The sequence below is a fragment of the Haliaeetus albicilla genome, chromosome 1, assembly GCF_947461875.1.
Source record: "Haliaeetus albicilla chromosome 1, bHalAlb1.1, whole genome shotgun sequence".
NCBI classification, from domain to species: Eukaryota; Metazoa; Chordata; class Aves; order Accipitriformes; family Accipitridae; genus Haliaeetus; species Haliaeetus albicilla.
This window is the reverse complement of record NC_091483.1, coordinates 47,914,582-47,939,900: the sequence shown is the minus strand read 5'-3', so window position 1 is coordinate 47,939,900 and position 25,319 is coordinate 47,914,582. Positions and strand designations below refer to the sequence as shown.

At 38.2% G+C, this 25,319-nt stretch overlaps 1 protein-coding gene across 23 annotated transcripts in view; it reads right to left on the bottom strand.

Moving 5' to 3' along the window:
• TENM3 (teneurin transmembrane protein 3) overlaps positions 1 to 25,319 on the bottom strand; it is a 485,679-nt gene that overhangs the window by 197,039 nt on the left and 263,321 nt on the right. Inside the window, exon 1 of one of the 23 annotated variants that reach the window (XM_069787682.1) lies at positions 902 to 1,126. The exons of the other annotated variants lie outside the window; for them this stretch is intronic. Coding sequence (XP_069643783.1) covers positions 902 to 956 — 55 coding nt within the window. The 5' untranslated portion in view covers positions 957 to 1,126. Of the gene's footprint in view, positions 1 to 901; positions 1,127 to 25,319 lie in introns of those variants that run through there. 23 annotated transcript variants of the gene reach the window in all.

The following is a 25,319-nucleotide window of genomic DNA, read 5'->3' as shown; positions in this document are numbered from 1 at the left end:
TCAACTCACTAACGAAAGCTCTGCGTCCTTCTATCGGACAAGACGACTTGCATTTCAGCACAAATACAGTTACTTTCGTTGACTGGAGAAAACCAAACAAAAATCAGGTGAGCTGATTCTTCCCTCTCTTTATTCTGCAGTTCACTACAAATTAAGTCATTATCTGTCTCCTGAAGTGAGAGAAGAAATATTAATTAATCACAGAAACTCTTGGCCCACTGGATAAATCGTTCCCTTGACCCTGTGCTGTTTTCAACAGGCCAGGCTAAGTTGCTGCAGCTACAGCAGCTGCCTTTGAGCACTGGCAGTAGCACTGGGCAGCTACAAATCACTGGTGCAGAGCAGGTGAAGTGCGAAACAGCAGCCAGCCCCTTTAGAAGTCCTGATGCACCCTGAAACTTTAATTCTGTCACGCAGTTAGAAAACGCTGAATAAATGAAGTTTTTCAGAAAGCCATTCTAACTGAGCTCTTCATTACAGATCTAATTACAAGCTATCTTTATAACGTACACCTGACGACATTGCGTAAAGCACTTCACTTTAAAGGTCAGCAGAACTAAAAGAACAATTTTTCTATTTATAGTAAAGGATGAACTTTTCTTATTTGGCTGTTTAAGCAGCCAACCCTTGAGTTTAATGTAATTAGGGAGGGGATATTCAATTTACAGTATCCGCAAGTAATGATAATTACACTGGTTCAAAAAAGCTGTTGGTAAGCATAAGAAACCCTTGTAATTACATCCCGTTTCCAAAATTACTTGAGTGCCGTGAACTCAAAGCATTTCAGCAAATGAAGGCCAAGGCACATAAAAGGAGAGCTACGGCACTTTAAAAGCTGCACTGTTTAACATAATGAGCCACCCAACCGGAGGGAGACTGCAAAACGTGCTCCATAACTCACCCCGACAGCCCATGCCATCTCCTTCCTGCTCACAAACATCCATTAAGAAAAACATAAGGCGGCTCCCTCGTCACCTCCTTCCCATCCTCCGCCAGCATCGCTCAGCTCCCCTTGCAGAGCAGACCTGGGAGCCAGCCCACGTAACTCTGCCAGGCTTTGGGAGCCTGCCTCAAGCTCCGGCTGCCGATCTTGTCGTGTTCAGGAGAGAGCTAGCGCTGTGAGCAGGGAAACATCGTTGGGTCCCCCCCGCCGCTGGCCCCACGCGCACAGGAGATTAGCTAGATCAGCAATCTGCCAAGATCAAGGTGAAAAATAAACAAATAACCACGTTCACAGCAGTGGCGATCGCTCTCCGGAAAATTATTCAGGCATTATGAGGGAGACGGTATTAAACGCTGCCACTTGCAGCTTCACGGCTCTCTGCGTATTCACATCAGCCTGGGATGAGCACTTAAGGAGTATCATCAGAGAGCTTGCCCAGCTGAGCATCTTCCATTAAGTTTTTCTCTTAAAAGGAGAGAGCAGGAACCTCTCTGCCTGATAGGCAAAAGGCCTGTCATAATTCATTAATAACACAGCCTTGCTCAGGTTTCCTTCAACAAAATCAGGCAGGCAGCCTATGAAGAAAATGCTGAGTGAACAACAGCTTCTCCAGAGACAATGCAATAAACTTGCCACTACTTGGGATCATTTGGTGTCTGAGACAAGGATGACCAACGTTATTTGACAAGACCTGTCAGAGTCCCTTAAGGGTCCTAGCGAAGAAACCCACAATACAAACAGTAATTCCTCAGCAGGATGTGATTCGCTGCCTGGAAGTGAAAACTTCATGTTTTAGCTGCAGAGATAAATGTACCAGTCTGCTTTTGCTATGTCCAGGGCAAAACTGGGAATTTACTCTGATGAATGATTTGCGTCCAAAGGGAAAAAAGCTAGAAGAGGTGAGGTAAAGAACAACAACTACAATATCAGATTATTGCAACTGATCCGGACTATCACAACTCTTCCGTCAGATTTTAAACTCATCTGAAGCTTCATTTCCTTTTAAGTAGGAAAAATAGAAAATAGAATTGAAGTTATCTTTTAGGTAAGGAGACAAGCTCAGGCTAACTGTCAAGATAAAGTCATTAGGATGGCATCAAAGTAGGGAGGGCAGAACATGCCTTTTTTCCCCCTTTTTTTTTTCCGTCTAGTGTGCATCCGTTCATACAGAGCCAAAATGCACCTGTTATGTTTAATTCAGTCTTACGTACTTCCTCCTAGGAGATCTGTTCATCATGAAGAAAGGTACTCTTATTGGCATTTGATCCACTAGCATTTCATATATACAACACTGCTTGAAATGAAAAAATAATCTAGTAATATAGTAAGTACCCACCAGTTCAATGTACAGCATTTGTTACGATCCAAAGTTTAAACAGTCTTCAGCATAAATACTAGTACTACAAATTTTATATTTACTATGACAGGGTTTCCAGGCTTGCATTCGATTTTTAAAAGATGCTTTATCATCATGTAACAGAAGTAGTCCAAGTACAAAAATTAATTTTGTACAATTAGAAAAAGCAACAAATGTACTGAAGATGGGTAATTATTGATTTTTAGAACATCTGTGTCACAAAATCATCTTTCGCACTAACGGAGATTTAGGTATTTTGCAAATAGCATAATATTATCGCTTCCCTAAGCTTCTTTGTGTTTCACTTAGGCATGATAATTTTGAATGTAATATCTGTCTTTAAAACTATGGTCTATGAACATTATTAGAAACAGCACTATTAGCATCTAGAGATCGCTGTATTCCAGCAGAATGCAACTGATTGAACAGAAATCAATAAAGGTATTTAATGACCTCACGAGAAAAATAAGTGACCCCCACACCCTTAATGGATTAATGTCACTTATGTGCAACACATCGCATAATGCTGACACAGAGCCACTCAAAGCAGTGTCACTTTTCATATGAGTGCGTTAAAACCTTATCAAAGGGCAATTGTGTTTTAATGCTATTTCAGATGTCATTTTTGAGAGGATTTTTACAATCCCATTTCATAAAGCAGAAAGCATGATCTGAATTGTTACAAGTAGCTTTTGTCACTGGTACATGTACTAGGTCACCCTCTGAAGCTGGCTGGTGAATTGAAATCCTGAACACAGGAGGATAACACTTCGAAACATTACTCAAACAACTTGTTTACTGTTGGCTTTTGTCTCTGAATACACCTTTATCTATATATCTGAATCTTTAATTAATTACCAACAGCATACTTTGCTAGGGGAGGGAAACTACTCACAGTCAGTCCTACAGCATGAGCACAGCTCCCCAGTACGCTACCTGAGAATCAAAATGGGAGGAGGGAGATAATCTAAATGACAGAGTACTATGTCATTAAACGAATGCTTGCCTCTAAGCCACCGAGACTATGACCAGATACCTTAATATGGGTATCCATCTGCTCATCTTCAATACACTGCTTTTGTATCCCATTTTACATCTATTCACCGAAAAGCAACTGTGGGTCACAGCAAACTGTTCCATGCTCTCATTCCTTTATTTTCACTTGAATACACTAAATTCAGAAATATGCAGTATCTACTAGGTATCTCTTTAGTGACATGAAGGCTCCTTTTTGGAAAAGGAGCAAGTCAAATTCAAGATGTCAGCATGCATTGTCTAAGCAGGTTTTGCCATCACCAGGCTGCATTTACAATTCTATTGCAGTAAACCCAAAGGTAACTGAGGGGTGCTGATGTTTGACTTTCTTGTTCTATTTGCCATATTATCTACCATAATTTTATGCTCAACATGAAGAAACATGAAAGAACATAAAAGAAAAAAAAAATCTTTTTCCTAAAGATAATTTGGTCCCAGCTTTCATATGCAGTTCTCACCTGAAGAAATAGGAAAAAAACCCCTGCGTTCAGATAAAACAAGGAAGCAAATGCAAAAGCCTTTTCTGACTTGAACATTTCCTTATTCCTCCCTGAAGGATATGAAAACTCCTCCAGTAAATGTAGCATCATAATTGGCTATAATTGACTCCATCCTTCAATTTTTATGGCAATCTATAAAATATGGATTGTTTTGTCAACTGGGAGACAATTTTGTGACACCACACTGTTTATCTCGTTACAGTGATCTCAGCTGCACTTGATATCATTTGTTACCCCTCAGACTAACTTATTTGTGCTGTAATCCTGGACCTCTCTACATTAAATCCACTGCACACTAGTTAGCTATAATATGAAACATTATAAGCACTACCAAAAGGAATTACTTGCTGAAGATCATTGTAATAGGGGATAAGAGTAACAATGATATGGTAGCAGGTGAAGGACAGCCATCGTATTCAGGCAAGCAAGCTCTGTTCCAATACATCAGTGTACTTCACACTATACTGTTGTTAGTCCATCTCACAACTTACTGCATGTGAATCAGAAGGGATGGGGGACAAAAAATAATTAAAGGTTTAACTGTTCTGCTGCTGTTTTTCTATTACACCTGCTGTTCTACTGCATTTGCAACATTTTAATGCAAACTGGTAACGCTCTGGCCGCACAGACTCTTACCACATCATGGTAGTTTTGCAGCGGTCTCTTTAGTCACAAAAATGAGTGCTGAATGGGAATGACTGCATCTGGCCACTTCTATTAGCCGAATAAATGCAAACACCTCACAAAGATATTGGCTTCACAGTCAGAATGACAGAATTGGGTTGTCTTTCTTTCCCTATGTCTTCCAATAATTATTTTTAGTTATACATCTCTCTTTATGTGCTGCAACACTTCAACTGAAAACTAAGGTAAGTAGAAGGAAGATAAAAGCTAAAACCTAAAAAAAATATCCAAGTACCGATAGCCACAAAACTGCAGTAAATGATTGATAGAAACACTGATGTAATCCTGTCCATAGCAACAGTTTAATTATGAGCATCCTGGCAGTAAGCCTGCTCTATGTGTTGATTTTCCCCAGCAGAGAATGCCATACAATCCATCTTGTGTTACGTGCTACATGACTACATGGAGAGGCCAATCAAAGGGTAACAAGGAATAGAGAAGTTGTAGTAAATTACTGGGGGGATACAGGAATGAGTACGTTGGCCATAAGTAATTTCACTCCTGAGGATAAGCAAGCCTGAGAAAAAGGAGAGGTAAAAAAAATATGAGGCGGGTGCTACCCACAACAAAGTAGTACTACAGTCCTTAATTACAGTCATTACAGCATACAACATGAATACTCCTCTCTGATGAATGACATGAATTCCTGGTACCCATCCTAGAGTGCCCCTCTCAAATGCTTGTTCCCAGGATCACAACTGTGTTGTCACCAGCACTGATGGAATCAGAGGAGGACCCTGCAACGCTAGGCAAGCAGGTCTCCCACCAGGCACACAAGGCTCACGCACTGCGGCTACGTTACACACTGTAAAGCCAACAGGAGCGGATCTGCTGTGTGGAGCAGCTGCTGCCGAGAACCCGATAGCCACGTGATTCGTATTTTAAGGGTTTCGCTTCGGGCTAGTTCCAGCGTAGTCCCGTGGGCAGGAGCACGTGCGCAGCCGAGGACGGGAAGAGCACTTCTGGAGCACGTTTTCCAGCTTAGCGCTGCCCAGCCGGCATCAGAGCGTGTGCTCCGACACCGCTCCATGAGACAAATCGAAGTATGGTAAGCTAGGAGATCTGCTAGCCATACTCCCGACCCACACTGAAACACATATATAGCAGGCACATCATAGGGGAGGTTTAACATCATCACTGAGGTGTGAAGTTCACTCCAGCAAACTAGAGGGCAAGGAAGCAATTGGTGGCAACTTTGTAATAAGGGTGTAAGGGGCAGGGGCCTGAAGAGGAAACGGCAGCACTTCAGGCTTAGGAGGTTTTTAATAAATGGTGAAATCTGACTGTGACTGTTTCTCAATATACTTGCAGGTAATTTCCAGGCAGAAACAAAAAAATATAATAGAATCATATTTTATAATTAACCTTACTTCCAATTTCTATGTTGGAAAGTGTTAAAAAAATCCACAACCAAGTCACGATGCAATGACTGAACTCCATTCAACAAAATGAATACAACAACATATTTCAGTCTATATGCAACTGCAATCTACAGTGTTTATTTACACAAAAATGCCCCTTAAAATTCCAGACCTATTTTTTAAGCAACGTCTCAGAAAAATCTCTCTGAAATATTGAAGCAGCAGCTTAAGAGTATACTATCTGCTCTTTACTTTAAGGAAACGTTCTGGTAATTTTAAAGTGTGTGAACAAAGGTTTTGTGAAATCCTGTTAGGCTATTACATGTGGTAAGAAAACCATCAATCATTTCTGCAGCCTGGTGTCCACATTCGCAACTTAACTCAATAAAGACTGGTTTTAGTTTCTATTAAGGTATGAATATTTTATGTATGTAACCACATAAATCAGTGAGAATACTCATATATGTATATACATGGATCATACCATGTATATGCTTCTTTGAAGAATGCACTGAAAACAATTAAAGAATTTGAAATAATGGCACTCTAAAAATGAGCTTCCTAAAGTTTACAGAAATTACAAAAGACACACTCAAATCAAACACATAATTTTGAATTTTTAAGAGTTAAACTTATGCCACAGAACTGTTGTTCCACTCTACATTTTTTTTATTTGCAGATGTATGACTATTTCCATCTCCAAGACACTGTGGCCGCATCACTACATGAAAACAACTTTTTTTTTTTTTTTTTTTTAAATACCAAATGTATGGGCATGCTCTACTTACTGTGCATTAACTGTCTGAGAACGTGCTTTTAATCACAAAGTGTTAGAATCTAGGAGACTCTGCTTTACCTTCACTAGTTCTTCCTCATTAAAATTTACTTAAAATACTGAAGAAAAGGGATTTTTTTTTTTTTGTGGGTACAAGCTAATGTTCAGTTCATTACATTATAAAAATCTATTAAATCACAGAACTAAAATTGGATTAGTTATTTAAGCTTTGAAAGCCTAAGATACTCATCTACGTTCTTCCACATATGGTCATTTTTAGCTCTGAATTCAGGTCTCATATTTCAGCTCAGAGCACTCAAGAGATACTCTAGTTTTCTCAACAACAATGTATTAAGAAATGCCTGTACTTGAAGTTCTTTTGTATATCATCTCATTTTTTTCAGCACCAAAAATTTTAGTTTGCCAACACCAAAAAATGTATTGTTTGATCATCTCTTTACTGTAGAGATTGTCTCCTAATAAACACAACATCTTCTAAAATACCTATGTTACTGTACTGATCAAATGATTACCTAAATAAAACACCCAGCTGATTACAATGAATAGTAAGTTAACTTATTTACTCTTCAACAGTTAGAGAATACAACAAAAGAAAAACCCACAGGAACTCCTGCTAAAGATACTTTGCAAAGACATTAATCAAAGCTAGAGTAATATGAACAGTTACATCACTCCTCAGTAAGTTCACCCTCGTATTTCCACACAAAGGTCACTTGCAAAATCTTCAGAAAAAGAGAAAAATGACATATCACTGTGTCACACCAGGATTTGTGGGAGTGAAGGAAAATGGGAGTCTGCTCTCAGGCACATGGGAACATGTAGCACATACAGTGCTTTTGATGCAGGTCTTTTAGATGCACTTCTTATTTGTGAACTACAAGACTGCCTGTGCTTTGTAAAAAACATTGTATTTGGAAATGCTTAATGGCAGCTACGACACAGAGGACAAAGAATTTTTGCAACTAACAAAATAATTCTGAAGTCCCAATGCAATTGCAAATTAAACAAATATATATTTTTAATGAGCCAAGAACTGAATTAACGATTACAGAATACCTGAAAGATCTTAATGACTACTAAATCTGACATTGAAGCTTGTGGCCATTTAATCTTTTATTACTTTTGGTGCATTACTTTAGATCAAAGCACACAAATCTGGCTGAAAGTATTTTTGCCCTAAGATCTGTATCACAACTATTTTTCTCTAATTGAAAACCTAAATACCGCCCCCCCCCCCCCCCCAAGATGACTACATATCAAATCTTAGAGAGGATGATTTGCCATTTAAGAATTCTTAGCTATTGGAAAAGGTAGCAAACATCTTCTGGTTCAGAATAGATATTTTGGCCAACCTCCCACTGGGCAGAGTTGGGAAGCTGAGATACAAGCCTTGTAGAGGACATTCAGCAATATTCAGCCTGGAGACACGCTCCTAACAGTCTTTGCTGAAGTTGGAGACACAATTGTCCAGTTACCAACCGTGTACCTACATGGAAACAGTGGCTCAAAGTACAAGGGCAGCTCAGTGAGAAAAAAGGTGCTACTCCATGTAAAGAACTGCAGTGAAATCTGGTGACATTTTCTTTAACAAAAAAAACCCCAACCAACACAAAATTAAAAAGCCCTATGTGCTAGTAACTCCTAGTGCTTAGGTTTTATTCATTGATGTATTTAGAGTCCAATAGCCTCTTTCTCCAAAGTCTCAGAGACCAAAGGGAGCATGCAGAAGATGTTTCACTTTCTACCGAAGCAGTGGAGAAGACTTAAAGCTTGGGAGGGTTTCCTGAGTGACTGTCACCCACTGTACGCTTCTGGTTACTTTTGATTAAAAGGTTGAGCAGTATCGTAGCTCAAGTAAGCAGGAGACAATTGTAGTAGCTGACAGATGAACACTGATTCAAAACTAACCTGCAAGACACCTCTCAAACCACATTAATTAAGTCTGACAGTGAATACGGACCTTCTTATTAGGAACGCACAATGAACACACCCAGCTATGGGCTTTGCTTATTTCACCCTGCCACCACAGGCGACACTTTCCTGGGTTTACAAGATTAATCCTTTAGAAAAATAAATAAGTTTAAGTGTATTTTGGCACAGAGCACAGCTGAGATTCTGAATGAAAAAAAGTTATTTCAGACCACAACTGTAAAGAAAGCTTTGCACAGTTATTTACATGTACTTGAATTAAATATTAAAATGGAGACCAATGTTCTCAACAGGGTACAGTTGTCTGAACTCTCTCTGATCATTTCTACAGTACAGAGGACTGCAGCACAAACAGAAAAAAAAAGCTATCTGAAGGAGCCAGTATATTTCTACAATTCGACAAAATGCCAAATGTGCAAAACAGTAGCTTGCATCCTGGGATCAGTTTAACTACCTCACTGCAGTACTGAGCACAGGCTATTAAGCCTTGCTTCTGATTATCTTAGGCACTGTAGTGAGCTCACATGGATGCATTACTTTTGATTTGGGCAGTAGCTCGGGTACCTCTACACAAAATTCTTTGTGGATTAAACAAACACATATTTGGATCTACTCACAGTAGCAGTATCTGAAGAAGCAGCACAAAAACATATGTGTTCCAAGACTTATAAATGAAACTAGCTAAATTAAGGTAACAATCCTACAATAAAACAGACAAATTAATAAAATTAATTAAAAAAAATCAAACCAGAGTAATGGAATTATTTAGTTTACTCCAATTATTGCATTAAATAAGCAAGTAATTTCTTATAAGAACTAATAATATTAGAGACTTGGACCTTGTTTAGACACTAGCCCCTAAATGAGAGGGTATCATAAAGCTCTGTGTGAACTGAAATTGTGTTCCAGCAAACCAGTGAACATGAAAGCATCAGCTCATCTCCATTCTAAAACAAGTACTTAGATTGAGGGTCTCATGCCAATTATGGAAGCCTGCTAAAAATACATCTGATTAGATAATAAGCTTTTCTTCCTCCCCTTCACAATCAGATATGGATAAAAAAAGCCATTCCTGCTCTCTTCAAGATATTCCATCTTACTACTTTTAAATTAAAATACAAATTTGAAACGCAAACCTCCTATTTGAAAAATACATGTCTGGGATGTGTTGGGCAGAAAAGACATTTTATAGGCTACCAACTATTATATTGGAACTATGTTCAGAAAAAAAAAAAAATCATCTGAGTCTGGCTCTGCACATTCCTACACTAGATCATACTGTCAAACGGGGAAAATGCTAAAGGAGATACGGATATCCATTAAAAATACTAACAGAAAACAAACTTAAACAGTATAATACTTAAGCGGTATGCTTGTTACTATTTCTGAATTTTAATTATGCTTCTGGAAGTTGGTATATTTGACAAGATTAGGCATTGATTTTTTTGGCTGCATTAATATCAATGGAGCATTGGTTTTTTTAAACCACACGCTTATTTGCCAGATATCTATCCACTTGAGAAAGCAAAGGAAGCACAAGCCTTTCAGCAATCCTGGTTTATCATATGACCAGACAAGAAAGCAAAGCTTGGGGGGGGGGGGGGGGGGGGGAGAAAGGAAAAGAAAAAAAAAAAAAAAAAAAAAAAGATTACTTTCTTTTTCTTCATCAGGCTACAAAGCGAGCATGCCTGCTTTTGCTCATTCATCTCCCTTAGTCCAGCAAGCCAGAAAACGACAGTTTACTTTCAAGGCCTCGTTAGTTTGGATTTTTGGATTGACCATTTTAGGCAGAGTATAGTCTGAAAATACTTTGTGTTTTAGACATTTACAGTCCATTCAACAGAAGCCAACATAAGTTCTTCAAAGGTTTAACAAATTATTCTTAAAAAAAGTCCAACTGAAAAAAAAAAGAATAACTTTCAAACTATAAGTCAGGCACGAAACTAGGAAAAAGACTGGAAAGAAAAAGCCTCAAAAGCAGTACTGCCTCAGTCACAAGCAAAATAATTCTTCCTCTGTTCTGCAGACAGACTTGAGGTCCCATCTTACATATAAACACATCCCATATTCCAGTCAGCAGCTCAACTGTTAACAAAATTTCTTAACACAATAATCAGGGTAAAAATATTGGATAATCAGAGTAAAACTATACTGCTCTCAGAAATCATGAGTTTGATTTCTGTTTTCATACGTAAGCCTACCTGCTTCACCTTAGCTTACATGCTCAGAGATCCCGTTTGAGCTCACACAGATTATCTTCTTCTAACCAGGTAAGTGTAGCTTTGTTCACAAGACCAGATAACAGCTTTTTCTAACTTAAAAAAAGGAAAAAGGAGACCTGGGGGATGTGGGTGTTAAGCACAAAGAAAATGAAAAAATACAGTGAACAAAAATGTAAAAGGAAAAAAAATCACAAACAGCATAATTTTAACTTGGTTTGTTTCAGTGTTGATTTTCATTAATATAACTAATATTCTAAGTCTTCTAACTGTGGCTCGATCCCACATTTTCTTCCATGTGGGCAGATCTGTGTGCCTGTAGGGAACACCATTTAATTCAGTGGGTTACACAAGGCTGTAGCCATTTGCAGATGTGCTGCTTACATTCTTTTTCCTTCCTCTTTGTCAATGCATTTAAAAAAATAGAAAAAAGAAATTGCAACACAAAAGAAAACCCCTCCTGTCTCCCCCTCCCCAAGCCCACCACCCGTGTCTGTTTTATAGGTAGGCATTATGAACTTTCCACATACTTCCTTCAAGCCATGTGCCAAAGATCTGGATTTGCAAGGAGTCGCAAACCATGTGCAGCACTAGGGAAAACTCTCAATCACTGCTCTTGTGAAAAGGTATAGTGGATTTTAAGGATTTTGTATTTTGAAAGCAGTGGTAATTATTCCAGATTTAAATCAGTAGCCTTGGTCTGTAACCCTTCATTCTGACAGCTGTGGCTTTGCTGCGAAGCTCATTGCTTTCTTTACTTTTCTCTGACAAATAAGTACAGCCTGTAGTCTGAAAAATATTTTTTTTTAAATTTAGAAAAAACTTACACGCATGAGAAAAATACTGTTAGACAGAACCATTTCATTGTCATTAAAATCCCAGAAGCAATAAGCCATATAGACAGGGGGTTGGTTAAATTAAAGAGACACAGATGCAGGTCCAAATAGGCCTGCTCCCCCCACCCCCCTTTTTTTTTTCTTTTTAATGCAACATAGTTACCACACTAGCTTCTAACAACACAGATTTGAAGATCTTTATGGCAGTTACCAAAACTGAAAACAAAGGTTCAGGTTAGCTAAGCTACCCCAGTTCAATAAGCTCTGCCTACAACCTTGAGTGGAAAAGGCAGAGATGTGTCTTGTTAAACTGAAAAACAACTTCCTCTTTAACACAGTTGACAAAAAAGCCAGGTATTAAAACAAAGCATGCAGCCTATAATTTTAGAAAAAATAACATAGTTTACATTTATCTACCTGTAACATCATTATTTTCAATACTGAACAATATTGTGCAAGGGGGGGGGGGGAGGGGGGGGAAGTCAGTCAGTCTGGACCAGTTTCAGCCTCAACTCAGTCTGACACCGGTTCCTGCAGCTCCACTCAGCAGCTCAGGTGCACAGCAATTCAGGCTGATGCCACTATGCTAGGACCGCTCCCCAAAGCCACCACAAGCCAGCGGCCTGCAGCCATACCATAACCTTGTCAGACAATACCAATATTGGATAAAATAAGGTGACTGTTACTGCAGCCTCAGTAGGTCATAATACATGCTGATGGGCACCGCTAAAAGCTTGAATATGAAATTGCCCTAGTACCCTCTCTTCAGAAGGGAGAGTAGCTTTGGTAGAAAGAAATACCTTTTCATCTTTTCCCCACTCTTTTCTTCTTCCTTCAGTAAAACAGAATTTAAATAAATAGTCCGATGTGTTTTATCTGAAAGTATGGGAAATGCTTTTGTTTTTAAACATGCATGTTTTGATACACAGAAGGAAATTATGCAATGTTATCCTCCAATTTATAATTCCCCCACAAAATATCAAAATGATTCTCTACATGGATGCAAACACCAACAGAAATTTTGCTTCAGCCTTTGGAACTCATTCTGCTGTGACTTCTCTAAGCACAGATTTAAGTATTACAAAGGGAGACACTCTAGCTGACAAGTATATCAAATGAATGGATCAGAATCCTCTTCTCCACCTCAGCATTTAGGTGTGGTTTCTGAAGGTAACGTGCAAGTGTACACTTCTCGCGTAATACCATCTTGTTAAAGGTAATCTGCGACAGCCAGGTAAGAAGGGATTGCTTTTTGCTTCAATAAAGTCCAAAGGAAAGATGTGAGAAGTGATGCTAAAACTATGTCACATGCTTTAAGAACAGACATTTTACTTTAGCTCCATTTACTATAATTTTATGCCACTGCATTTAGAGCACTTAAGACATCAGAGTAAAAAGAAATGGGGGAGCAAAGTGGAGGGAGGGAGGGAGGGAGGAAACCCAATTATCAAGTTTCAATCATGCAACAACATTAAACATCTTGGGTTTTTGTTTTGGTTTGTGTTTTTTTTTCTTCCTCAGAGTATGCATCCATTTCTGTGCCAATCAACCCAACATCACATATTCTGAAACAGTATTTTGTAAATCTGTAGCTGTGGGCAGCATGTATTTTGAAATGCCATTATACTTGAAAATTGTCTGTGGCATTGTAATACTCCTATCTTGGTTTCTGCACCAAACCCCTCTTTGCAAAAGGGATTTAAAAGTCCTGAACGCTATACTTAAAGGCTCCTTAATTTTGGAGGAGACGCTTCACTTGTAAAGCTTTCTGGAGACACGACAAAGCTGTGCACTCCAAAGCATTTCCTCTGTGATCAGTTTGAAATCTCTCAGAAATATTCCTATTTGCCCATTTAAAATATATTGATTCCAAACGTAATCTAACCATCATTAGAAGTTATTTTATATAGTTTAAATCTAAACAAAGCATTTCAAAATTATCTTTGGGAAATGTTTCCAGTGAATCAGAGTGAAACTGGGGTTTTTTGTATTACCAGTCGTGAAAATTTTGAGGACTTTATTTTGTCCTGATCTGGAATGGGAATATTCCTCCTGAAACATTAAAGCTGTTTTTCCTTTAGTTCTAGTCAGAATATTTATGCAGATTATTTCTGTTGCCTGATGAGCATGCAACATACTTCAAATTGTAATGAAGAAAGGGAAAATGAGCCATGGCATAGTCTGCTTAGAAGTATATACCTCAGGTACACAGTTAAATCATCTGCCTATACACCTGGTAGGACTGGGACTTAGGCGAGAGCTATAAAAACTTGTATATGCTTACAATGGGAATTTCCGTGCCTCAGTGCAGGAATGGTACCCCCAAAAACCCCCTACCTTAAGTGCCTGAGAACTTGCAGAGATCCAAGTTTTCACCAGAACTGCAAGAGCTTCTTGAATTCTGCTACTGAATATCTTAGCATTATCTTATCTTACTCTTACTGAATATATTGCATCTCCAGGCCATTCGCTACCCACAAATGAGACTGGCCAAAATCCCTTGAGGCTCTTGAGTTGTAAGAAAGCTCTGACTGCCTAAGGCCATCGTCAGATGCGTTGCCCTGGATGCATCTGAGTGGGGTGAAGAGGTTATTGCTCCCAGCTGCTCTCCACTGGGGGGAGGGGAACATCACCCCTCAGCATCACAACCACGCACTCGTTTCCTACCCCTGATGTCAAAATGACAGGCTAAAAAGGCTTTGTTATCGGAAACGCGTGAGGGAATGGGGACTATCTGGACAGGCCAGGTTAGGGAGCAGCTACCTGGGCAGTTAGCTGGCACACGCGGTGGGAAGGCCAGGACAAGCAGCTGGCAGCAGAAACCCCTTACGCCACGCAGCTGCTGCCAGCGGGGCTTGTCTGACCGCAGCCCTCCCTCGCCAGCGACAGAGCTCAGCACAATTCCCTGTTCATTCGAATCAGCACCAGGAGAGGAAACACGACTTATTAAAAGAAATCCTTTTCCTCCTAATAGAAGCTATGGCGCTTAAGACACTGCTAAATGCAAAATCTGTAGGACCTGAAAGTGACGATAAGGCAGAGCATGTCTCTGCCACCAACTACGGAGGGCACTGCCAGTGACAGGAGAGAACTATGGTTTGGGGCTGCTTACCTAAGCCTTTGGGAGGACGGAAGGCTAAGCAGTATACCTAAAGTCAGAAGTCACCTGCAAAAGAACCAGGAAAGTAACCTAAATCTGAATCCTGCCCCACTCCCCAAATCAGAATTAATATCTTTTTTATTCTTCCATTTTTGCAAGAATGTAAAAATTATTATATAGTTAATCCTCATCAGAATTAGAAAATTTTTATAAACTGATAAGCACCGAAGTCTGTGTTAAAAATTATTAACAGTGTTAAAACATACAAAACAATTTTACATGCCCTGACTATTATGTGATAATTTCATGGTTTTTTTTCTTAAGTATGAGATAAAAAAATCTTTAGACAGGCTACAATTATGACCAAGTATCTGTCAAGATCAGAGATACATGACAACGTTACTATTTAATGTCTGCAGTAATTTGTAATGCAACACTTCCCTAAAAATACCACCTGACTTTTTGTTACTGTGTTTACGGTATTATACACAACATGGTGTAGAGACACTACAAAATACCATAAAATCTGTTTCTATAATGACTGTATACATATAACAGAATAGAAAAGAGGAAAAAAAAAAGCAGAAACAAAGGGGAAGGAAATAAAGTAAAGATGTAACTGTGAAAATGCAACTATATATTCAAACAGAATAAAAGCTTCCAAACTTTATCACAAATTGATGAGGGAGATGAAATAGTGCCTCAAAGACTGTTATATAACTTATCTAACCATTGTATAAGAGCAACAGATATCCATATTATATGAGGCATTCTCTAAACTTACTTGTACTTGAAAATTAGGGTACATTCAGTCACCATTTCCCATACAGTAAGATAATTTTTTTCCCCAGTAATTACCTGAAAATATGGCAGCTGGGATTTGAGCAACTGAAATCATACTTCTGTTCCCAAGAATTATCAAACCAGAAATTCAATGTATTGCTAGAAAACTCCCACACTCTCTTTGGGCTTAATACTGCAGCAGCTAAGGAGTTTTGACAAAACAGGCCCATTATTATTTAATTCCCAGAAAATGCAATTTGGAAGATGAAAAGAGGACAAAGAGAGAAGGGGAAAAAGCCACAAAGGTTTGGCAAATATCTTGAGATTACTTTATAGCCATTTTCCACCCGAGAAGCAGATACAGCTTCAAATATCTCGTGAAGCTAATACAGAAATGGTTGCTCGAATGAGCTTTCAAACAAAAACGACTTTACAAAACAAACTGTCATCCTCTCTAGGCAGCAGCTCCTCTCGATACCTCCGATAATCCTACAGCTCTTATTCAACAGCCCTTCTCTCACCTTCGAGCAGGAAGCAAATTGTGAAGTTGAGCGGCACCGTTATGGGACACTACCTGCTGTGCTATCAGCAGCCTTTAACAAATAATTAGAGCTGCCTGCAGCCATCCAGGACTGTAAAGGCTGCCAACACACCAAGTGATGTCGGTCACATTTCCCACTAGCGATTCCGCTGCTGAGAAAGGTGCAGCTATGAGAGGTTTCCAGACTACTGTCCTCTCACCTTGTTCAGAGCATGTTTCAGTCGCACTAGTTAAAATAACAACATAACAACAGTCCCTAAGGTCTCGCTGACCATGGTGATGCCACTCTTTTCTACGCCAGTGCAGTTGAATGCATACTAGTAGCGAGAGTGGGAGTGAAAATGCCTTTACACAGAAGGAGACAAGTTTTTCTTTCATTACTCTCTACGAATTGCACCAGCATCTAAAGCACTGCATTTATTTGCCACGTCTAAAGCACAAACGCGTACAGAATCTATTGCCAAAGGTCAAGTTATGATTCTTACTTTTAATGAGCATGAAGTTGCTCAGCCCTCGAGGGTAGGATTCCTTCAAAGGAGCCATTCAAGTCTGCTATGCCCAGAACACAGGACCTAATTCACTCCTAGCCCTAAGTTAAAGTGCATTTTGAAGTCCTGTTAATTTAATTTCACCCACGTACTGCCAGATTAGAGAATTTAATGACTCAAGCACTACAATGGATCTAGACAACAACTCCGGAAATAAATTTTCAGCATCAGTAAAGGTTCTGATAAAACTCCTATAAAACTTCTGTATTAAGGCCACTGTCAACATTCACGACCCATGAGAGGGGACGAAAAAGTCACACACAAACATTTCTGATAACAACTGCTGATGCTTGTTTTCTTTATTTTCTGGCCTCAACTTTTTCTTCAAAATAGCTGACAACTGAAACTGTCTTTCACAATTTCAGATACACAACTTTCTCTGCAGGTTTCTCTGACAAGGAGTTTCCTCTATGTAACATATTTTGGCTTACTCAGAGAAATCGTCTCATCTACTTGCATTTTAGTGTGAATTTCTCAGACAAGCTACTCACTGAATTTTCCACACAAAGCAGAGTATCAGTCATCAGAATAAAATAAATTCATTCAAATAGAAAGTAAAAAAAAAAAAAAAAAAAAGGTCAAAGGATCAGCATCATACACATGAAAATGTCTTTTTTTGAGTACAGAAATAGTTAGATTTTGGCCAAACTTGAGAAAACACAATGAAAAGTAAATTCTAGTAGCAATGTTACAAGTTAGAAGTGTAGCAAATTACTTAATAGTTGCACTACATCATGACAGTGGTTTGAAGTACAAAGATGTTAGATAAAAATATGATCAAAATTTTTGCTTGTAGCTTAGCAGAAAGGTTCAATAGCAATACTGAGTAGAACATCAGAAATTGAAGTACAGTATTTCAAACATATAAGATAAAAAGCCAGAATGCTGGGAAAGACCTGTAGCAAAGAACGAATTCCAGTCCTAGGACAGAGTGTTACTGAAAAACAAACATTCACATCAACATACAGGAGTGAGCAGCCAGCAATCCTCCTGACCAAATCAAAGATACAGAAGCATAAGAAAGAAAACGCCACTAATTTTGAGTCTGCATTGTAAGAAGCTGTGGTTCTATACTGAGCCCTGCATACATGTCCTCTAACACATCTTATAAGCTTTCTAAAACAAGGCTAGAAAAGACCACAAATACATATTTATGTAACAACCTAGGAAAAGGAAAAGCCAGAAGATCCAATACACGGTAACACAGGAAACACAGAGCACAGCTTTGCACTGACCCTCAAAAGCTAAAGAATACAGAAAACATAATATTAACATTTCACCCTGTGGGGACAAGTTTTTAAAAAAAAAAAAAAAAATCTTCAGTACATATAGATGTTGCCAGAAGACAAATTTAGCTCCTTTTTGCAGCAAGTTCCAAGATCTGTACTTTCACTTCTCCATTTGGGTCAGAAAGTACTCTTTGGGATATACTGAGGCTTAGTACTTTTTGAATACATGGTGACCCAGATGGCAGAAGAGCAACGCACTCACTGCCAACACAATCTAGGCTGCAGTGATGCTCAACACCAAGAACAATGTGAAGAGTACATGAACCTGCAAGTAGTAAATGCACAAAACTGTACAAAACCAGTTATTAATCTCCCATGATTGAAATCCTTTATTCAGAAAAGAAATAAGACCACAAAGGGGAAATGCCTCGTTATGTTAAGGTTTAAACCGTATTAGTGATGCAGACTAGAAGGCCAACAACAACAAAAAAACCCCAACAAAAACACCAAACCCAACCAAACAAAAAGTCAAACAAAAAAACCCCAAAACCAAAACCCCAGAAACAAACCCCCCAGAATTCAGATACTGCAAAAAATAATGAATTATGAAACCCAGCTCATACTTAGACAAACAGAATCTAAAAAGCTCACACCCAGAATATTTCATGCAAGACTGCAAAATGCTTAAACTAAAAGCAGTTCTACTATGTCTGACTTGCTAAAAAAAGATTGAGCTTCCCCCTGCAGCTTCACAAAGAGGCATAAAGACAAGTGGATGTGGTGATAAGGTACTGCGTCCCCTCTGAGAAATATGACAGCTGCAGGGAAAAAAAAGAGAGAATACATAAATACTTAATGAGATGACCAAGTCTTATATGCCATAAGAAGTTCAGTGATTTGTGCTGATCCTTTGTTGCTTTCCAGTGGTTGTAGGTCTCAAGACAAAATAGTCTTTATGTCTCTGATTAACTCTGAAAAGGGAAACAAAAGCTCCAAGATGATACCCCTTAGGGCACCAGTGACTGAGCGAATGTCAAGAGCACAAAGTTCACTTGAATTGTTTTATAGCTCCCTGTTCAAGCTATTTAACAAATACACGAACTCAAAGTTCACGTATTGCCAGGAGTGTGAAAGGGGGTGGAGGAAGACTCCGCCACAAAGAAAGCACAAGGGGCAGCAACACAAGACATAAATAATGTTTGGGGGAATCAACACCTTGTGTCTCAACAGCTATGACAGAGTGATGGGCTTCCAGTGAGCTCTGCTGTACTTTGTAGAGTTCAGGAACGCTAGTTTGTGCAGAGATGAGAAGAACAAGCTGGAAACACATAGAGGACACCATGGAATTGTATAACAACACGGTAGTAATAGGAGTAATAAAAAGTGCCAGAGTAGTTGGACTGTGCACATTCTTAAAAATGATTATAAAATGATGATGATCAGTCACGGAAACTGAAGTAAAGAAGCATGGAAGAAGAGTGACACCATGCTAAGCTAGTGTGGCTAGCACACCACTTCTCTGGACAGAGTGGACATGCCCCTGTTTTTGCTTTGAGAAGACATCAATTTCAAAACATAGCAGTCCTATTTAAACTTTATTCCTATTGATTTATTTGAAGGACTGTGGCAGTAAAAAAAGAGACCACAAAAGTATAAGCTTTGCAATAATATATGTATGTAAGTCAATGCAAGACATCATAAAACCACCATGGTCTCAAGTAATCATAAGCAAACAGATCAGAAAATGTGTAATGCTTAGAAGTCCCAAATAAACAAAGCGCTTAAACACTAGCTAGTGTTTTCATGAAGTAAGACACTTTATTCATGAACACAGAATACGAAATGCTGACATACACATCATGTAAAAAGAGATGCCGCTATGTAGTTGCTATATATAGGACAAGATGACTGTTTTAATCTTAAAAAAAAGGTTAGATCATTAGAGAAACCTCCAACAGTTCAAAAACGGAGACAACAATAGAAATACTAATATGTAGAAAATACACAGTCAGTAGCTACAGTAAGACACAGTATTTAAAATACCACTTTTTCACATTTAGGCTTCACAGAAACACTTCAAGAAATTATGACCTTTTACAGCACTGATATGACACATTAAGGTTAGTGGGAGAAAATGAACAGAACACTAAACAGAGCACACAGAAAAGCCAGAAGTATGGATGGATTAGGTCCCTTTCTGACCAAAAGCAAAGAGGCTGGAGTGCTATACAAAACAGACATGCCTGTCAGCAGGCCAGTAAGACTGGTCAGGAACTTTTGATACTGTCATAAAAACACGAAACAAGTTGTATTCTTGTTAATTTTATGGAGCAGATTGATTCACTTTACTTTATAACAGGGGGGCCCACATCCTACCAGTCTATGATATTCTTACTGCAATTGGTGTATGTATTTCTGTTGCATGTGTATTTTGTATGAATGAACCATGCAGTTCTTCTGTGAGGGAGATCCTTGGTCATCAAAGCCCACTGCTGGGCCTTGTGTATTAGGGACTGTAATAATCATCTTCACAAGTCATTACAAATTAAAGAATTTGTCTTCCCAGACCTGCTTCTGCTCAGCCGATGCTATAAAGAAGTCAGAAAAAACTGGCTGGCCTCAGGTAATCTTACTTAAACAACAACTTTTCTTCCTGATCGCTGCAACTGCAAGCAACCATAGCCCATCTTCTGTCCATCTACCCTGATGGACAGAGCATCCTCCTGGATAGGGCTCTCCAAAGCCCCAGCTCACCAAAGCAAGCCAGTCTGTAGGACCATCCTTTTGCAACGTCCTCCTACTTGTGCCTTTCCCCCGCTGCCTCTCCTGTGCAGCACAGCCACAAATGGCGCAGCAGAGGCTCCCCTTGGAGCAGTTTACTCTATGCCCTTAAGTCATCCAAATTAACACTTGTCCACCAGACAATGGCATTTTATTTCTAGTTGTTAAATGCAGTAATTTAAATCAGCATCTGTTTTCAAACAATGACAATAAATCTGGATCCCAGATCTGGAATCAAGTTGTACTATCATCAATTTGACTAAAGACAGTAAAACTTAGCTGTAAAAGGTGTTATTCTATCATTGGGACACTCTCTAGATGGTAAAATAGAAGACAGGAGCAGACCGGAATGTGACCTATAAATTTTATTCTCTTCAATCTTTTTGAATATTGCATCCGAAATTATTTTTTTTTAAATTAAGACAAGAAGCTACAAGCTTTTATGAATTACAGAAATGTGAAAAAGTATTAAGGAAAGGCAAGCAAACCCAAATCCAAATCTATTTTGCAGTTTCTCCTTCCAAATCAGCAAACCAACAGCGAGGTTGAAGAGAAAACAGGGACATTTGGTGTTTTACTCCTAAATTAAAATCAACATATATAATACAGATATGTGATTGAGTCATCCTTGCCCATTTTTTATATATCCTTTGTTTTATATTACAAGCTCTGCAGGACAGGGCTGTGCCTCTATATTGTTGAAAAAAGCTTAGTACAAAGAGGCTCTAAAGATGTGTGGAGACTTGTGCAACTACTGAAATATTAATATTTTATACTTAAATTTAATATTTAATATTAACAATATCAAGAGCAGCAACAAATACCTCTGTGGGGCTGTCATAGGTGTAATCTTGACACGGGAGGGAAAGCTCAGAAAGATGGAAGACTGGATTTTCAGACACTCATGCCTGCAGATCCATCCAAGCTGCACAGAGAGGGCCCTTTTGGCATCCTACCTGCTGTACATGGTAGCTGCTATTGACTATATTTCACACCACAAAATGCAGGCTTGACAAGGCACCATACGACTTCAAAAAAATTAAAAGGCAAAATAATGCTTATACTTATAACTGTGATCCACCATATGCTCTAGTGCACGGGTTCTCCTAAGTTTCATGCATGCACTGTTGTCTTTACCATTAGGTTAACTCCTCCCCACTCATTACTAAAATTTTTGTATTAAATTAATGTCAGGAAGTTACTGAATGTCCTAATTTCATCTACCTAATGCAAAAGAGGGCCATCATGTGCCCAGCTGCTCCCAATTCACAGTTCAGGACATGGTGAAGCACATATATTGCACTTAAATCTGTGGTGCAGTTTTCACGTTCAACTGAATCTCACTTGCAGGCTACAGCTGTTAAGTTAGAGACAGAAAAGACTTACTAAATTATCCCTCTCCTCTCCTTGCTTCTATATGTGTTATTTCTCAGTGCTGTGTGCAGTCCACTCGTAAAAAAATTCGAGGACTTAGGTAACTTTCTGCAGAGAAATACTACATTTGTTTTATTCTCCAATCTATGTATTTTTCTAACATGTATTGTAATTTCCCCCCTTATTTCTATTATTACTGGCTATATATCACTTCAGATAATTTTCTTTCTTTTTCTGCTGATTGCACCTCTTTGTATTTGCCCGTTTCTCCATACTAGCTTGTCCTCCTCCAGCACAGTGACTTCTTGCAAGACTTCCTCATAACAAAACATCCTCATGCTTTTGCTGAAACACAAGGCATCGAAATGAGTATCAACTAAACAATTATAATGCTGAATTCATAAAGCCATCCTTAATCCCAAACACACTTAAGAATAATTATATTTGCCATCAACACAAAATGCACTAAAACTGTAGGCCTGAGTTAGAATACATTTTACTGAATTCTTAATTTAATTTTATAGCAGAAGACCACTACTACTGCATGAAGAAGCGTTGGCTTTACCTTTCTAAATGCAGGATACAATTTCCTTGTAATCAAACACAGTGCACCAAAAAAGAACTACTTCTTTACAAATCCTCTACTGAAGAGCAACCTTTATGAAAATGATTTCCCGATATTCCCTAAGGTTTCCCCAAATGCCACTTCATAACTATAATTAGAGAAATAGTACAAAATGTCTCAAGGTTGGACACTGAAAAATAAACAAGAGAATTAGAATTTGTCAGGGTGAAGAGGATCAGTCAGGATATAAGTCTAAAACCATAAACTTCTGTTGCGCCATCTAAATTTATTGTACATTACATTCAAAATCATACAAGTATTTGGCTTTTGTAAATTTAAGTTGACCAACCAAAACCTTAATCTTCCATAAAAGTGCAAACTTCTCAGCATATAAAAGCATACTTATACAAGGTTTGGTATTTGGAATATGTGAATAACCAAAAGGACAAGAGTGGAAAGCTACACAAAAGATGGAAAGGTCTTCATTGAATAAGTGAAAAGAGAGGTGATGGCTGAATTCCAAGCTTTATTAGCCTTGTCTTTTTCTTTGTTTGTGGTCAGATAAAATAGTTAATTTTAGCTTTATTCTGCAGGTCCTTGCCTGAAAAACATCACTGACTGATTTTCTTTATGACTTGATAATAGAATGAAGAGTTTGCAATGCATCAGTATTCTGCAATCAATACATTGGCCTTCCCATCACAAAGCAATGATGGCAGATTTAGAGAGGAGTATATTCAATTCTGGTTTTGCTGTTACACAGAAACCCTCATGAAAATGAAAATAATAATAAAAACCCAAGTTATAAGTAGACATGGAAAATAAGCATATTTCTTTTAGGCACAGATTCCTATGCTTATTTATAAAGAATGCCAAAAATAATATTTTTAACATCACAAATGAGGAATATTACTTCAATTTCAAAAGAAATGCCTCCCCCAATGCTTTCTCCAAACATTCAAATCCCAGCTTAATAAAAACAAATGGCATCCCTCATTTCTTCGAAATTGCATATTTGATATCCAAAGGTTTGCTGTTCTAACAAGATACAAGCACTTTGAAATCCCACAATTATGTATTCATGTGCCAGAAGTCAGACACATCTTTTTTTGCAGATGTGGGTGAATATATTTATAACTCTAAAATTTCAAGACCTTGCTTTTGAAGCATGAAAAAAAAAAGCATAATGGCAGGTATTAAAGGCCACTGGAAACATCACAAAACCACTGTAAAGGCAAAATCTTATTCCCTTGGCATGTAACCTCCACAGTCATTTGCAACCACTTTTAGTAGCAACAAGATACTAACTCATTTTTCAGCTATGTTTGCAATCTTATTTACACAGTGAAGCTACAGGTGATTTCTTACAAAGAAGAGAGTTTAAAGAACAGCTCCAACAGCACATAATTGATGTTTCAATCCAAATTACAAACATTGTACACTTCAAATAGCTTAAATGCATGAAATTCAATATTTATCAGAGGAAAACTTTGCACACCCTGCTTCCAAGAAGTAGTAAACTGAACACCATAACTTAAGCTGCACATGGTAGTCATTCACATACAATTAACCAACCAACTAATTTAAGGACTATAAGAACCTATGTCTTAAAGTGACTTCTCATTTCCAAAGGGCTCAATAAAAACAAAATAAAGAGCTATTTATCATTAATAATTCAAACTGTATCAAATTTACCAGATTACAAGGTCTGGGTTTTTTTTTTTTTTTTTTTTTTTTTTTTTACATACTAGAAAGTTTTACTAAGAATGTCCCTGAGGCATTTTTTGTTTTTCTTCATTTGACTGCTAGTTGCTAGGTGGTAGTCACATGCACCCAGATCTCACAGAGCAACATTTAGAAGGAAATGACATTAGCTTTCAGTTCATCAGTGAAGATATATTTGGCATTTCTTACTTAGCAGCATTTAGTGTCACAATTATTCAGAAGCAAGATCTTCCCTATCACAGATCATTTAAAATACAATTGTATGAGGTGTCCTGAAAAAAAAAGTCTCTATTTGTTTCGTATACCACTGAGGAAAATAGTTAAGTATGTATTTGATAGCAGCTATTTAGCATAAGAAGACTTCTAATATGCATATGTAGAGGGTCTGGCATAACATTTACATCAGACATTCTCAACAGCGTGTATATATTTAGCAATATGATATGAGATGATCACCATCAGCAGTTTTGAATTTGACATTTAAGACGACATTAATAGCAACACTAGAAACATGACAAACCTTGGGCAACAATAACGGAAAAGTAAAATGATGCCATTATAATTAGGTTTCCAAAAATAAGCCCATCTTTCAGTCATATCCTTCTGCCACTGCACCTATAAACCCTCCATGAAGCAGTACAAATTTTTTTGACTATTAAACATGCCACAAGTAGGGCAGTTAAAAGCAACAAGACTAGAGTTCCCCAAATTACTCAGTTTACTTTGTCTGGGTGCTAATATATATCATTTTACTCCTGTACAACAATGACAAAAAGGCCTTCACTGAACACTGCAGGATGATACCCACCAACATGCATTTTTCCCCCTCTGTGGATTTATGTCATGACAGAGCATTTTAAAGATTTAACTTCATAAAGTACCAAATTCAACCAGATGAACGTTATCATGGTTAAAACACAAAATAATTTCAGAGTATGTGAAATAATGAAGGTTACTTATCAAAACAGACTTCACAAACCTGCACTGATGAGCATCTGTGGGGCCCAACATCT